This window comes from Gambusia affinis, linkage group LG01 (assembly GCF_019740435.1).
Source record: "Gambusia affinis linkage group LG01, SWU_Gaff_1.0, whole genome shotgun sequence".
Lineage (NCBI taxonomy): Eukaryota > Metazoa > Chordata > Actinopteri > Cyprinodontiformes > Poeciliidae > Gambusia > Gambusia affinis.
The window spans coordinates 22,110,410-22,126,017 of NC_057868.1; the positions used below are offsets into that span (position 1 = coordinate 22,110,410).

The 15,608-nt window shown below is 38.5% G+C and overlaps 1 protein-coding gene across 5 annotated transcripts; it reads left to right on the forward strand.

Annotated features, from left to right (window-relative positions):
- Window positions 1-1,654: 1,654 nt before the first annotated feature.
- Window positions 1,655-13,555, forward strand: LOC122830960 (excitatory amino acid transporter 3-like). Of its 5 annotated transcripts, none has more exons than XM_044116802.1 (13): window positions 1,655-2,027; window positions 3,823-3,963; window positions 4,255-4,362; window positions 4,674-4,785; window positions 5,693-5,756; window positions 5,845-5,898; window positions 8,253-8,434; window positions 8,674-8,781; window positions 10,202-10,324; window positions 10,420-10,614; window positions 11,042-11,176; window positions 12,334-12,435; window positions 12,815-13,552. In XM_044116802.1, exons 1-13 carry the CDS (start codon window positions 1,979-1,981, stop codon window positions 12,918-12,920), a joined length of 1,479 nt encoding a protein of 492 aa, XP_043972737.1. In that variant the 5' UTR covers window positions 1,655-1,978; the 3' UTR covers window positions 12,921-13,552. The 5 variants fall into 5 exon arrangements, with proteins under 5 accessions (XP_043972737.1, XP_043972754.1, XP_043972744.1 ...); XM_044116819.1 differs by having other exon boundaries at window positions 1,656-2,027; window positions 5,714-5,756; window positions 12,815-13,548; XM_044116809.1 differs by having other exon boundaries at window positions 1,656-2,027; window positions 4,255-4,347; window positions 12,815-13,546.
- Window positions 13,556-15,608: the final 2,053 nt, after the last annotated feature.

Below are 15,608 nucleotides of genomic sequence, written 5' to 3' on the forward strand. Positions count from 1 at the left end.
TGAAGGTTCTCACATTTGTGTACATGTCGTGCACAAACTGATCTTTCCCCCTGCAGCTTAACGTTCAACTCATTCATGTATGACACAGGTGTCAAACTCTGGTCCTCAAGGGCCGGCAGATGATGTGCCTCGTGTACAAAACACTGGAATGAAATGGCTTAATTGCCTACTCCTTGTGTAGATCGGTTCTCCAGAGCCTTGCTAATGACCTAATTATTCTATTCAGGTGTGGTGCATCAGAGGAACATCTAAATGTTGCAGGACAGCGGCCCTTGAGGACTGGAGTTTGACACCCCTGATGTATGACAATATGTCCACAGCAAATGCAAAGTCACAAAGCCAGACCTAATTTCTCAGCTCAGGGAATTTGTTGGATTTCCCAATTAGCTCCAAAAATGAACTTATCTCCTCTTTGAGTTGGCACACTTTCCCCCAAATTAACCAGCGGACACGAGAGTGTCCTGGTGATCCACATCGGTTTCCTCTAGGAACGTAATGAATTGACGGTGTTTAAGTCCGCTTGCTTGTATGAAGTTAACAAGTTTTACAACTACAATTCTCAAACTGACAAGCATTCCAAACAGGAGGGAGCATCCCCTCTGATTCAAACCACCTGGCTTTTAAAGCATGGCCAGGACTAATTAAGGGGTGGATACAACAATTACATTTCCAGGTAGAAGAAAGAACAAACATTTGTGCTAAACAATATTATTAAACAAATATTTACAGAATTACAACTAACAATTTAACAAAAACAAAACCAAGCTGGCACCATACAAAAATAATTTTAAAAAAGCATCTCTCCTCCTTCTCAAATAATGGACTTTCCCAGTAAGGTAGATTGGAAACCCCAGGTCCTAGTCAGCACTGCTCATGTGCGCCTCCATGGCAACACATGACCTCAAAAAAAAGAGAGGATGATCAAAACAAAATATTAAATAAAGCAACAATACAGGAAGCACAAAAAACAACACCTGTTAAGTGGGGGTAAGTCCCTCACACATACTTAAATCCCTTTTTCTTTTTTTTTTTCTTTTTTTCACCTCTGTAACTTCGCATTAGCCTTGACTCTATGCCAACTGCTCTATGTACAAAGTTTGTCTGATTGATTGGTACATCTATGCTTTCTGAATAAAGTCCTTAATGTTGCATGAACTGGTTTGCTGCTTTCAGATTGAAAATAATTGAATTTAATATAACTATAATTTGAGCAAATTAATACATGAGAATTACTTAGAATCATTTCCTAAAATGAGCTGATTTTAATATGCTGCCAGTCATTATCCACATTTATAAAATCACAGGGCCAGATTATTGATGCTTACCTGAGGAGGAAGTAAACCAGGGTAATACTAAACATGTTTTTGTTTTTAATATGCTCAGGCCAAGTGCCTTCTCTTTTTCTGGACTCTAAACTAATTAAACTGATGCATTCTCTCTAAACAAAAAAATTATATTTTTTGTCACATGAATAAAAAGCCCATTAAATAACAGTGTAAGGAGTTAATAATATTATTAGAGGCACATTGTCTTTTTAATTTAAACAGATGAATGTTAATACTGATTAGTTTTTGAACCAAAGTCGAGGTATCCACGGAGACCAGGAATGCTTTTCCTGGCATTTTTGAAAAAAAATTAACCCAAAGACACATTGGACGACAAAATGAACAAGATCCTTTTAAAACTGAAACTTTTTAATCCAATAGAGACCATCAAAACTTATTTTGTTTTTAAGCACAAAGGCCTGGAAGCCCACTATCTTTTTTCAAATATTTCTAAAGAGTTCAAGTTGTATTATTTATTTTACCAAGGTATCCATGGAAACCAAATATGTTTTTCAAAGCAATTTTTTCAAAGGGGGACAGATCTCTTCCATATACCCACCATTGGACACCAAAAAGCAGTGGATAGTCTTGACCAGCTGTGAGAGACTGACCCATCTGTTTCAGCTCTCTGGACTGAAAGGAAAACAAAGACAATGAGAGAAAGTTTATATCAGATCACTACCCTGATTTCAGTTGGCTGCGGTAAGTACTAACGTTTTTTTGTTTTTTTCTACTGCTAACCATCCTGGGATTTTTTAAATTTTTTTATTGTTGTTTTATTTGTGTGGTGGAATTGCTGCCAGATGAGACAGAAGTTTAGTGGGTTTAACCAGGGTTTTTACTAAAATGAGGTAAGCGTACTTTATATGTGCAGTCTTTATAATACTCTAGTGAAATGTTTAATTGTTTGGGGGGGGTTTTAAATGTATTTTCCCCTGATACTAATTAAGTGTAGCTCAAGTTTGAATATTGACTTATTTGACAGACAAAGACAATTAAAAATGTGTATTTGTCGTATTATAAGATGCTAGTTAATGTACTTTGTTTTTAGAATAATCTTATTCCCAGAAATACTTTGGAATACAAATTGACAATAAACTCTCGTGCACTGCTCAGATTGACTCTGTCTGCAGCAGCGACTGCACTCTGCAGGTTGAGGACCTTTGGTGTTAGTCAGAAAGTGATGCTGCTCTTTCAACACACTGCAGAGAAACCAGGCTTTCATTTGGCGTTTCTGCCTGTTTTGGCAACTTGTCTGTCCAAATGAAGGCCACGCTCCTTTGTCTCACACAAAGAGCTATGAAGCTAAAGGGGGTCAAGCAGTATGCCTCACCTCAGACCATTTTCAAAAGAAACAATAACCAGACCAGCCCAGAATATCATCTCAACTCCTTCACGTATTCTTCATTCAGAGTATCAGTTTCTTAACTTAGTGACTCAGAGCTCTTGCATGCAGACTGAACAGCTGCAAGAACTCATTTGTTCCACTTTCAAGCAAAGCCATAAACTGTAACAAACATTTAATTGTGATTGCTTTACATATTAATTTCTCTTATAATGGATTTAATGTACAAGTGGTTTTCATCATTTTATTGTTTCTGCAAAAATGTAAAGATTCTCCTAACCCAACCTAATTTACTTTTCTTCAGTCAGTATTAGTAACCAAATTTAATCTTTTCCAAACACCTTCCAAAAATCTTTGTTGATATAATTAGGAATGTCAAGTTTTTTTGCTTCATTGTTGTGAGTTTCATAACTTGACTGTAGGAGGTTTTTCTTGCCAATTAATCCTGTCATCCTTTGATTAGTTGGAAATTTTTTTATCATGACTGAGAGTTGTGTATTTTGTCCTCGTCTTTCCCATTTATAATGAAGCCATTTTAATCAGATGCAGGAATTCTTCCACTGTCGATTTGCATGTGGTGCTGTTTGATACGTTAAAGTGAAGTTCAATACATGACGATATTATTGAAAAGTACATTTTGTTCAGAAACTCGGTTGACAAAGTGGTGGCTGTTTTCAGACCTTCACTTCTCTAATAATAATTTTCTGTTTACAGACAATGAAAACACATCATTTAACAGTAGAATTTGCACATCAGACCGAAATAAAACATATTTAATTCAGAGATGAGGCTTGACAAAAAACGTATCTCTAATAAATATTGTAGTTTCTAAAAGACATTTTTGAACATAAACAAACCTAATTAGAATAAGCCCATCTGTTCATTTGTCATCTGAACACACTTGCCCTTGCAGGGTCTTGATGCCCGTCTATAGTAACAGGTATACTGGGTGGGAGACCCTGGACAGGTTTACTTATTTAGCGTCAGGGTACAATGTTACCTGGAGAGAAAAAAAACATTGAAGAATATATTATTTATCATTTATACTGAAGCATTTCCCTTTTATTTCTAATGGCTGTTATAAAGAATACCATTAGGTTGTTTTTACCTCTTGATGTAATCCTGTGTGCTTGTGATTGGTTTGCTTCATAGGGTTAAGCCTCGGATTTCTGCTGAAGCTTCGACTTCATCCATCTCTACATCAACTTCACTGGATCTACACGCCAGGGGAAATATTTCTAAACATCCTTCAGATATTTGCTGTCCCCCTCATTGTGACAAGCGTGATTGCAGGCAAGCTAAATATGAACCTAGATACTTGATGTATTGACTTATTATTATTACTATAAAGATGTATTTGAAAGTTGCTCACTCATTGTTTTGTGGATAAATACTTAATTATAGCTGTATCTGGACTTTAGATTCATTTGGTGTTCTTACCAATTCTTTCTTGTGACTAAAACATGTAAGAAGGTGAAGGTCAGTTAAGACATTTAGACTTGTTGGGACACACATGAACTGGCATGTTCTCCTAGTCATTGCTCAGGCACCCCATGAACTTCTGGTTCTGCTCTCTTTTCTCAGGCGTAACTCAATTGAACAACCAAATGTCCAAGAAAGCGGCCATCTTCACTGGACTCTACATCTGTGGCACCACCTTTCTTTCCGTAGCTATTGGTAACTTTGTCATAGGTAGCAAATTTTAATGTAGATTTCTCAAGACCACCATCGAGTGTATTGCGTAATTGTATTGACATGCTGCCTGAGACTTGTTATAAAAAAAATAATAAAACTGTTCATTTCAAAGTGCATCTCAGGACAGTCAAGATTGCTGTGCTGTTAAAAGCTAACATAAAACAATAGCAACAGAATGCAATGAAGACTTAAAAAAATCCACATCATCATAAGCTAAGAAAAATAGGTTCATCTAAATAGATGTGGTTTTAGACCAGATTTCAATAGTTAGAGTGAGGTGATGTTTTTGTAGATTATTTATGTTGTAGGGATGACTCTGGTGCTAATTGCTAAGCCTGGTGAGGGGCAAGACCTTACATCCAATGAAAAACTGGAAGTCCCACCCTTCTCCCTTCATTTGGTCCTTCAGGACCTTTTAAGGTGAGAGAATAAGTGTTCAGGCAAAATTCCTGCCTTTCTGCATATTAATGTTATAGTTTCCTGCGTAGAAAACATACAATAGGTGTTTTTTATCATCTTTAACAAATACATATAAGTATTCATACTCCTTGAACTTTTTCACGTTCAAGGAAGTTTATAAGTTTTATGTGAAAGGCCAACACAGAGTGAATTGTGAAATAGAAAGAAAATTATGCGATTCAAAAATTTTTTTTACAAATTTATTTTGTCCTGGTGCACAAAAGTGTTCTCCCCCCTTTTCTCTGAATGCAATCAATAGCCCTGAGAAGTTGCCTGATGAGTATTAATGAATAAATTCCAATGAAATACACTTATGTTTGTAATGTGTGTGGCAAAATATGGAAAGGTTCAAGGGGTATGAATGCTTTTTCTTCCCATTGCTTGAGTTAAAACTATGATGGTTTATGGGTCAAATTTGTGAAAAATTATTTCCTCATGTTTTGTCTTACAGTTTTTCTCAGTTGGTTTGGTGCTTTTCTCAGAACATGATTAAAATTCACAAAAACGTCTTGTTCATCCGTCAAATGATTGTGCCTCTTGAGCACATCAAAAAAAAGAAGTTTCTAATTTCTTTCAGCAAGTTACAAATACTATTTACATCATACATTTACATACGTGATTATATCTGATTCTCTGATTCTTTGTACATTTTCAATTACGTACGTCAGGTTCATACAAATTAATTATGTCTCTCTGTTGAATCATTTCACCCTACACAAGATTTAAACATAAGTTTGGTTTTTCGATTGTCTTATGTTCCCATTTCTACTTTGTATTTTTTTTGTTTGTTTGTTTGTTTGTTTGTTTTTGTGTGCTCTGCAGTTTTGTCTTGTTTTTTCTGTGCCAAATTGACATGGTCTGTCAACAGACTCTCCTTTGACTCACATAGGAACATGTTTCCAGAGAGCTTTCTTCAGGCTTTCTATGAGCAGGTATGTTTTCATTCAGAAGCGCAGCTCACTGTGTAAATAACCATGTTGAGTTTGGAAAGTTTCCACAGTTTATTTATTTTCCTCTCAGTACAAGACTGAGCTTATTCATGTCAAAAGAGGAGAATCTGTCCACATTAGTCAGGCGAGTATTTTTTCTCTGATCTTTGTTCTTTTTCTATAACAACTTCCAGAAGTCTTCACAGCCCTTGAGCTTTTTCACACGTTGTCAATTTACAACCACAAACTTTAACGTATTTTGTTTAGATTTAACGTAATCAGCAAACACAACAGGATGAAAAAGAAGGGATGGCTTTAATAGCCTTCCAAATTAAAACCTGAAATGAGAGGTGGTGTTTGTGTTCAGCCCACCTGAGGGGCAACTGTGCCTTTCTGGAGTTGTCATTGGGTAGGGGGGGGTACATCACAGGGGAACACAGAGTCGCACAGGAAAGACAGCCTTGCAGGCACTGATAGCATGCTTCTCTGAGGTTGCATGAGGGCTGGTTCTCAAATAAAGCCCTCGAGGACTTCAGCACACTATACACCTGAATCGGCTCATTAACATAACTCTAGAGCAGCGTTTCCCAACCTTAAAGCACTCTGTCTTGCATGGTTTACAGGGGTCTCAAACTCCAGTCCTCAAGGGCCGCAGTCCTGCAACTTTTAGATGTGCCTCTGCTGCAGCACACCTGAATAGAATAATTAAGGCTCTGGAGAACTGATCTACACAAGGTGGAGGTAATTAAGCCATTTCATTCCAGTGTTTTGTATCTGTGGCACATCTAAAAACTGCAGGACTGCGGCCCTTGAGGACTGGAGTTTGAGACCCCTGGTTTAGATGTTTCCCTGCCTCAACACACCCCATTCAGACGATTGAAATTCAGCAAAAGCCTATTAATCAGCCGTCAATTGAAATCATGTTTCCTGAAGCAGGTAAATGCCTAAAACTGGGGTCTCAAACTCCAGTCCTCAAGGGCCGCAGTCCTGCAGTTTTTAGATGTGCCACAGGTACAAAACGCTGGAATGAAATGGCTTAATTACCTCCACCTTGTGTAGATCAGTTCTCCAGAGCCTTAATTATTCTATTCAGGTGTGGTGCAGCAGAGGCACATCTAAAGGTTGCAGGACTGTGGCCCTCGAGGACTGGAGTTTGAGACCCCTGTGCCTAAAACAAGCAGGGCAGTGTGCCTTGAGGAGCAGGGTTGGAAAACACTGCTCTGTTAACCCATCGGTTAATCCATTAGTATACACACACACGCGCATCCATCCATTATCTTACACTAGTGGGGTCGCAAAGGATGTTGGTGTCCTTCTCCAACGGTCAACTGGTGGAGGAAACCCTGGACAAGTTGTCAGCAATAAACATTCAGCTAAATATGTTAAGGTGAAATGGAGGAAGAAAGTCATGTTTCAGATTAGTAGTGGCACTGAATGTGGAAGATGTATCATTCATCAACTAATTCTGGAGGGAACTAATCTGCTAAATAGTCAGACCATTATGGTTTCCATAAGTGTAGAGAAATATAATTACATCAATAGTTAAAAATAATGTTGTTAGCCTGGTTCGCACTAAGATGTGTTTTAACCTAAAAGAAATGTACTGGGTCAAATGGACTGGGTCAGACTGACCTAGAAGTCAGGAAGGAATTCAGGTTTGGAGAGATGTGGAATAACAATCACTTAAGAGAGGAAAGATGTTAGTTTTAAGCTGTTGTGTAAGAAAGTTCTGGCAGCGTTCCTTCCCCTGCTCGCCTGCTAAGGAACCGGGCCAGAGCCCAAGAACCTCTGTTTGACCAGATAAGGAACAAACAACTTGACTAATAGTTCTTCTGATGGAGCAGATTTGATTCCAGGAGGTCAACTCCTAATTCTCTGAACTTCCAAATCCACGTCTAGTGTAAAATGGAGCCAGCATTCCTACGCAAATGAAGGGGAATTGGTCGAAGCTTCCCAATACAAACCAGTAGAGCTGAGACTCTATAAAAACCTGATGTGAGAAGCAGAAGTCAAGAGATTTTTGATTCCTGTAATGATGTAAATATGATGTTTTGGTTCCGCAGATGTGCATTAAATCTCTTCCTGTTTTGGCTATGAGCAGAGGGAATTTGTATCATTTCTTAATTTATATATTCCATGAGTTTAGGCACCTTTAAATTCCTCCATATAAACAGATCTTTATTTAGTTTAAGTGACAAAAAAATTGTTTAAATACACAAAGACCTTTTTTTGGGGTTTATATATATATATTATATATATATATAGGTTTTTCTATTGAATTTGTTTCTTCCCATCTCACAATCTGGACTGGTTCTTTTGCTAAATAAATGTTTACTGAATAAATCAAAGTAAAATACATTGAATTTTAGGATTTTAATGTGACTTGTTGTGGAAAAGTGATATGTATTGTCCAATAATGATGTACTTCTACAATATTGCTCTAAGAGTTTCAGAGACAGCATATTTATGTTGTTTTTTGGTGGTATGGGTTTTGCACAGAATGACACTGAGATGCAACTGGCAGGCACTTATATTGCTGGACCCAACATGATGGGACTGATCATCTGGTCTTTTGTCATCGGCATCTTGTTAAACAGGGCGGGACACAAGGCCAAAACCACTGTGGAGGCAATTCATTGCCTCAACAACGCAATAAAAATCATATTCCAATGGATCCTGTGGTAAGATCAAACCCTACATAGTTTCACTCTTCTACCAAATTAGATCCATTTTAATTTGAATATTCCCTCATTTATTTCCGGTCGAACACAAGAGGAAGCCACCAGTATTATACCATTGAAATGTCATTTCAGTTCTTGTATTTACAGCAAGAATAGCTGTTGACTTTTTTAACAAAATTAGTAAAGCAAAAATTTTAAACACCTATTACATTTAGCCTTCTGACTGCTTTTTGTTTCAGGTACTTGCCAATAGGAGTGTTGTTCCTGGTTGTACACCAGGTGCTGGAGATTAATGACTGGGCTGGTCTCATTAAACTTGGAAAGCTCTCAGGGCTGATTATTCTGGGGTAAGTCTCAGCTTTATTAATAGATTGAAACCTCTGCTCCTGAGGTAGCAGCACTGAACTCTACATAAGAAGGAGAGAAGCTGCTTTGAATGTTATTTGCAGAACAGCATCACTGATTTTACTGAGACTTCCTCCTTCTTTATGTTTAGAGATCAGTTCTTATGAATACAATTATTGTCAGCCTCTTTACTCTGATACCTCCACACAGTGGTGCAAAAGGTGGCTATGCACCGTATGCAACACATAGGGGCGCTGCACTAGAGGGGGCGCAAAAACGATGTGGGGAATTTTTTTCTTGTCAGTATTTTATGTACTTAGCAGCTGTTTGTGCATGAAATGATCAATAACAGAGGAACAGCACTGATTAGGCGCCCCTCCCCTCCCATACAGGTAGCTTGGGCAGCGGCCCTTCTACAACAAGCTGAGGCATGTTTTTTTCTTTTAAATTTGAATTGTAGTAATGCCTCGACAACAGGGAGCTAAAGATGGGGCGGCAGAAAAAAAACAAAACAGAAGAGGGGGAAGGATAAAGATGTTGGAGAGACGAGACCGATACAGTATTGAACCAATACAGGACTCCATTTATTCCGTGTTGCTATAAATGTCTGATAGACACACCTATCTCAACAATAAGTGTAATAATAATAACCAAAACAAAACACGGGAAATATTAAGGTCAGCTAAATTGTCGACCCCTCCCCTCGATCCCCACTAACTGACGCTGTTGTCACGGTTGCTTAGAGACGGACACGATGCGGCCACGGTGAGCTGCGTACTCTCTCTATTCTCTAAGTTTTGCCTGCTTGTAATCTGACCACTCGAACCCTTATGTGCACTGGATTGAGTCCACTCTTTATAAAGTGGTGTAGGGGCCCGGTTGAGTATTGGAACCGGGCCCTTGACTGCATGCTAGTGATGCCATTCAGCCATTTAATTCAAGTGTGTAGGACAAGGGAAGCTTCTAAAAGTCTGGTACTCTGGCTCTTGAGGATTAGAGATCACCAGTTTATCCATGTGTTAGAAAGGTCTAGTCAAATCCAGACCTATAATCATTTGATAATTTGTGGCAGGAAGCTTTCTGTTCACACTCTACATCCAGTCTGCTATTTTGCAGAGAGGAATGTGACAGGTGTTGTTTCTATCAAAGAGCAAAGCAGGTGCAGACATGACCCAACAGGCTGCAGCTGGAACTGCAGCGAAAAGTTTATCTATAATTCATAATGTAGATATACGAATATTTTCATAGATGAATGGTCACTGGGAAGCCGTGCATCATTTTCTTTCCACTTTACAATGATGAACTACTGTGTATTAGTATATCACATAAAATCCCTCGTATTACCATGACAAAATGTATAAAAGCATCAAAGTGGCCTTTAATACTTAATAACACTGAGCATGACTTCGTTGTCTCTTTCAGGCTTGTAATCCAGGCCTTTTGTGTTCTTCCTGGGATTTATTTCATAATCCTCAGAATGAACCCTTATGTCATCTTCCGGAAGGTCTCAAAGGCATTGACGACAGCATTTATCATCGCGTCCAGGTGAGATGTTCTGCTTGTTTGTTGTCAGAGTGTGACCCTTTTCTAGTTTCCACATATGAACGGTGCTCCAATAAAGGATGTGTTTTCTGCCAAAGCGCCGCCACTCTGCCCATCACCCTTCAATGCTGTGAAGAGAAAGTGCATGTCAATGGGAGACTCTGCCGCCTCATGCTGCCCATTGCCACTACTGTCAACATGAATGGGACCGCGGTCTACTTAGTGATCGCTGCCGTCTTTGTTGCCCAGATAAATAACATCGTGCTGGATGTCGGCGAGATAATCTCCATTAGGTAAGCTCAGAAGCAGCTCGTATGCTGAGCTCAGGAAATGCACAGTTCCACATGTTTGCTAATTGCTGCTAGCTAGTCTGAATGAGCTGAGTGTGAGAGTTGTAGGAGAGGGGTGCTCTGTGAACCTTGTAGACAGCAGCTCCACAGTTCCAAGCTGCCACTTTCAGAGCTTCGTCCGAAAGTGCTGATCAGTCCACAGAGGTACAGCTGAGTGGTTGTCATGGAAAATTAAAGGATTTCTCAAAAAATGCATGAAATTATGTGAGGCTCCTGGTATGTTTTTGATGGGGAAATAACATTATGACATGATGTAAGCTCAAAAAAGTTCATTTTGCATAATACTAAACCCTTAAAGAGGAAAGACTTGATACAACTGTGCGTTGTACCATAGACAAAAATGCTCATGAAGGCTGTGCTTGGTTTGCAGCTTGACTGTTTGCATTGTCAGCTTTGGAACTGCGGCGATCCCAGTATCGGGAGCTATGACCACGCTCCTGGTTCTGACATCTTCAGGACTTCCTGCAGAGGACGCCTACATTCTGCTGGTGATGGAATGGCTTATGTAAGTTCAACTTGATGCTCACAGCCTGATATTTGTGTTTCAAAATTACTTTGAAGTGTCACTGAAATGATAAAACCGCTTACGTGATTTAAACCAGTGGTCCCCAACGGGACTGTTCATTCTGCTGCATGTTGGCGCGCAAGACATAACCGACAGCATCCGGTTTAGGATTTTCAAAATAAAAGCTCCTCCAGACTCAATACTTAGAACGGACATATTTAATTATTTCTTGTGTGGCCCGGTACCAATTGGTCCACAGACTGGCCCGGTGGTTGGGGACCATTGATTTAAAGAGCAGCTTTTTATAATAAATCGGCTTGTGATGTAATCAGCATAAATCAAACCCTATACAACTGGGCTGAGTGCACAGACGCAGAGAAAGTTTGAGCGATTCTTAGCGAAGATTTGAGCCATTTATCTGAAGAATCTAGATGGAGTGATGAAGAAGAGGGAGCTGGTTCTACGGAAGAACTGCAACCCTATTTTTTGAGCCATGTAGTTCAGGAAGCTCGGATGACTCCAACATTTCTGGGGAGGAACGATCTGAGCTGGACATCTGTCTCCTCCAAATCACTGAATCGTAATAAACAGATATAGTAGTTATTCATATTTAAATCTAGTTCAAGTCAAATAATCCAGTTACTTACATGGTTGGTTCAGGTTTTGGGTATGTCCAACATGTAAATGTCTTGAGCATGGCATGGAACGAAAATTGCAGTCAAACGTGACTGCTTGCTTTAGTGCCTTTGTGTGTGAGCAGAGCTCACCGGGTAACAGCTGGAAATGATTATATGCATTTCTTTTGCAGCCTGTGTGGGGCTTTAAGGGAAACATATTGTTGGGGAAGTGCAAAATGACATGACACCTCTTAAAATACCAGAAAAGTTTCATGTTTAGTTGCTCCAAAAAGGAGAATAGCAGCCCAATGAAAGCACAAGAGCATATAGTGATAGAAACCATAGAAGAGAAGCAGCACAATGGACATTTTTACCTTGATCTGTATCGGCATATCGCCCATCACTTGTATATGGTTTGATTTACCCTGAATACGTCACAAGATGGAAGAAGAGCTGGTGCAGCTGGTGGTTGTAGAGTGAGCGACAGAAAACCTTCAAGAAAATAACAGCATGCTTCTTCTCTTCCTCTGGGCTCTTCAGAGACCATTTCGCCACTACGTTGAATGTTCTGGGAGACTGCTTTGGTGTGGCTGTCATCAATCATCTGTGCCGCGATGAGCTGACGGCCTACGAAGAAGAATAGTAATTGAAATCATTACGACGACACGTTCATTTGCAAAGACACAATATTGCCAAAAGTATTCACTTCCAAATCACCGAATTTAGATTTTCCAGTGACCTCCACGGTTACAGTTGTGTAAAATCCAGCACTGAGGCTGAGGAAAAAAAGAGTATTATACATGAATTTCTCCATTTCAGTGTACTTGGGTAAACCAAGGTATCCCTCAAAAATTATCTTAATTGAAGCTAACAAAATCGTACTGAATGTGTAAAATAGTCCAAATGTGTAGGTATCCTTACATTTTTTTAATCTTAAATTCTTTCTTTGTATTTGAAAGACACAGTCACAATTTATCCAGATTGTTATTGACTATGTTTTCTTTTTTTTTTTTGTTGTAAGTGTTTGTGCCATTAGAGAGGCCGAAAATGACCTACTCTGTTTGGAGCCTGATGACCAGCACATTCCCCCTGCATCCTGCACACCCTCAGGATCTGTTTCGCCTTAGTGAGGGGATCGTCTCAGCACCACATTCACACCAACAAGCTGAAGCCTCAGGACAGGGATGGCGGCATCCTGGGGAGTCTGAACTGATCATTTCCCTGTTCACTTATAGTTATTGCTAGTTAGATGGTGTCACATCAGTTCATTCAGGTGTATTTATTTCCCATTTTATTTCAGTTTTTGCAACCTTTAAAGGATCTATTTATATATTTCTAATGTATTAAATTTTTAATAATTATAAGTATTGTTATGCGTTTGTAGATAATTAAACTTTACTATTCTGGATTTTACTGTTGTTCATGCTTTTGCATGTTTGCTATGTATTGTTGAGCATGCCGCTTCTGATCTGAGGAAACTGTTTGCAATGCGTCATTTGAAAATTCAATCAAGATTAGCAATGAGTTAGTCAGCCGAGATGAAAATTTACCGACGCAGTTAAAGATCCAGCAGCGAACACTCTTCAGAAAGGAAGACAGAAAATCTGCAAGAGACTCACTTAATGTGTTGCTGGATGAGGAGTTAACTGCAAGACGCTTTTGATTGACACTAAAGCTACAGAAGGAAAATCAAAGGTTATTATGATAAGCAATGAACGTAACTGCAGGGTGTGGCCTGTAGTGTTCACAGTGCACCTTGGTGTGAGTTAATTGTCCAATTATAGATTAAAAACTCTGTTTGGTTACAATTAAAAAGTGTTAAAGAATCATTGAATTGTAGGTTAGAGTTAATAAAAGTAGCTGCAGGTTAAAACAGGGCGTCGTCTGTGTTTTTTCACAGTGTACCCTGCGATAAATTGCAGCTTCTGGAAATAGATGTGTTGAAGAAAACTGTGATCAAAAATCACTTAGATTGAATGAAATCCTAAACCGTGAACCTCACATACAGCCATACAATTACCCACAAAGGACCAGGAGATACAGTGGGTCTGGAAAGTATTCAGACCGCTTTACAGTTTTCACTCGTTGTTTCATTGCAGCTTTTTGCTAAAATAAAAAATAAAAAAGTTCATATTATTTCTCATGAATGTTCACTCACCATCCCATCTTTACAGAAAAAGAGAAATGCAGATTTTTGGGGGGTATTTTTTTGCCAATTTATTAAAGAAAAACTGAAATATCACTTGGTCATGAGTATTCAGATCCTTTGCTCAGTACTGAGTAGAAGCAACTTTTTGAGTTAGTGTACAGCTACAAGTCTTCTTGGGAATGATGCAACTAGTTTTGCACTCCTGGATTTGGGAATCTTCTGCCTTTCTTCCTTGCAGATCCTCTCCAGTTCCATCAGGGTGAAGATCAGTGAACAGCCATTTTTACTGGTCTCTCCAGAGATTATCAATTGAAAGAGTGTAGCACACGATGAAACGAGCAGCAAGCGGATGCAAGCATGCAGCAAAGGGTGAAAAAGCTGCAAGTTCATTTTCTAGCTCCATAACTGTACTTCATCGAATGTTACCTTACAGAATATTATTACATTTAGTAAGTTGCATTACTGAGGGCTTAGAAACCCAAAATATTTCCTACTTTTCAGTTTATTTACTATTTTAGTTAATTTTAGAAACTTCATTAACTTTTCTAGAAAACACTCCCCTGAGGATCAACCATTCCTAAGTGAGATCTTGATCAACATTGTAATGCAAACACCGCATGGCTTTAGCCAGACTGCAACAAAATGATTGAGATTAAAGCAAAAACTTTTTATTAAGCACCTGTTACTTAAATCACTGATCCTATAACCACTTTATTACGTGTGTCATAAATCAGCGCCAGTAAAAATGTAAAATGGTGTGTGTTTACCACTGATGCTTGCTGACTTGTGGGCCTGAAGTACGTCTCACAGGTTGAGGATACTATGAGGAGAAGTGTTTTGGCGCCATCTAGTGGTTAAAGTGCGTTAGATTAGTTTTATTAAATCACACGTGCGCACTCGGAAAGTAAACTTGATTTTGCCTATTAAACGAAATATATTGTTTATCTTTGAACAGGTTAAAAAAAAATTATTATTAATTATTTCAGTATCTAGATGTTATTCTTATTGGTCTCTTTTCTAAAATTGTGAAACAACGGAATCCTACAAGAAACTAAGGGTTTAATTGGTTTCGAAAATGTATCCAGTGTTTTAAAAAACTCTTTTTCTGTAGTTGAAAACTCTTCTATTCACTGTTTTAAACAAAGAGCTTTTAAAACATGTTTAACATTTATATAAATTCACAATGTCCTGTGAGCAAGTTGCACTTTTACTCTTTCAAATGCATCATTTGTAGGTGAATGCTGGGTTACGAGAGTGCAGATCCACAGGGCTGCAAACAGCTAACGGTTAAAGTTAGAATACGTTTCAAATTATCATTTTTTTTTATTACCATTACCATGGAGACTAAACATGTTTGTTTTTGTTTTTCGTTGTTGTTGTTTTTGCAGCATCATCATCATCATGCCTATCTTTCATTAAAATCTCTAAATTAAATAAAACGGAAAATAAAACCGATTATCTTAAATGTATTCCCTCTAAACAGAAACGTCATCCTAGTCATTTCACCAGTTACGTTCTTTTACATTCCATGAATTCCCACTCCGCAACAAATCACTTCACCCGTTCCTTCTTTCAAAAGAAAATGTTTTATTCACGTTATTACTATAAGCAACTATTAGCACTGATGACAACTTGTGTTATGGGCTAACACTGTAAAGTACGTAAA

What these genes read in the sequence shown, in the direction of transcription:
- LOC122830960 (XM_044116802.1), top strand. Translation starts at nt 1,979, where the DNA reads ATGAGAGAAAGTTTATATCAGATCACTACCCTGATTTCAGTTGGCTGC. An exon ending in TTCAGGCTTTCTATGAGCAG is followed by an intron (nt 5,757 to 5,844) that starts GTATGTTTTCAT and finishes TTTTCCTCTCAG; the next exon opens with TACAAGACTGAGCTTATTCA. An exon ending in GCATTTATCATCGCGTCCAG is followed by an intron (nt 10,325 to 10,419) that starts GTGAGATGTTCT and finishes TTTCTGCCAAAG; the next exon opens with CGCCGCCACTCTGCCCATCA.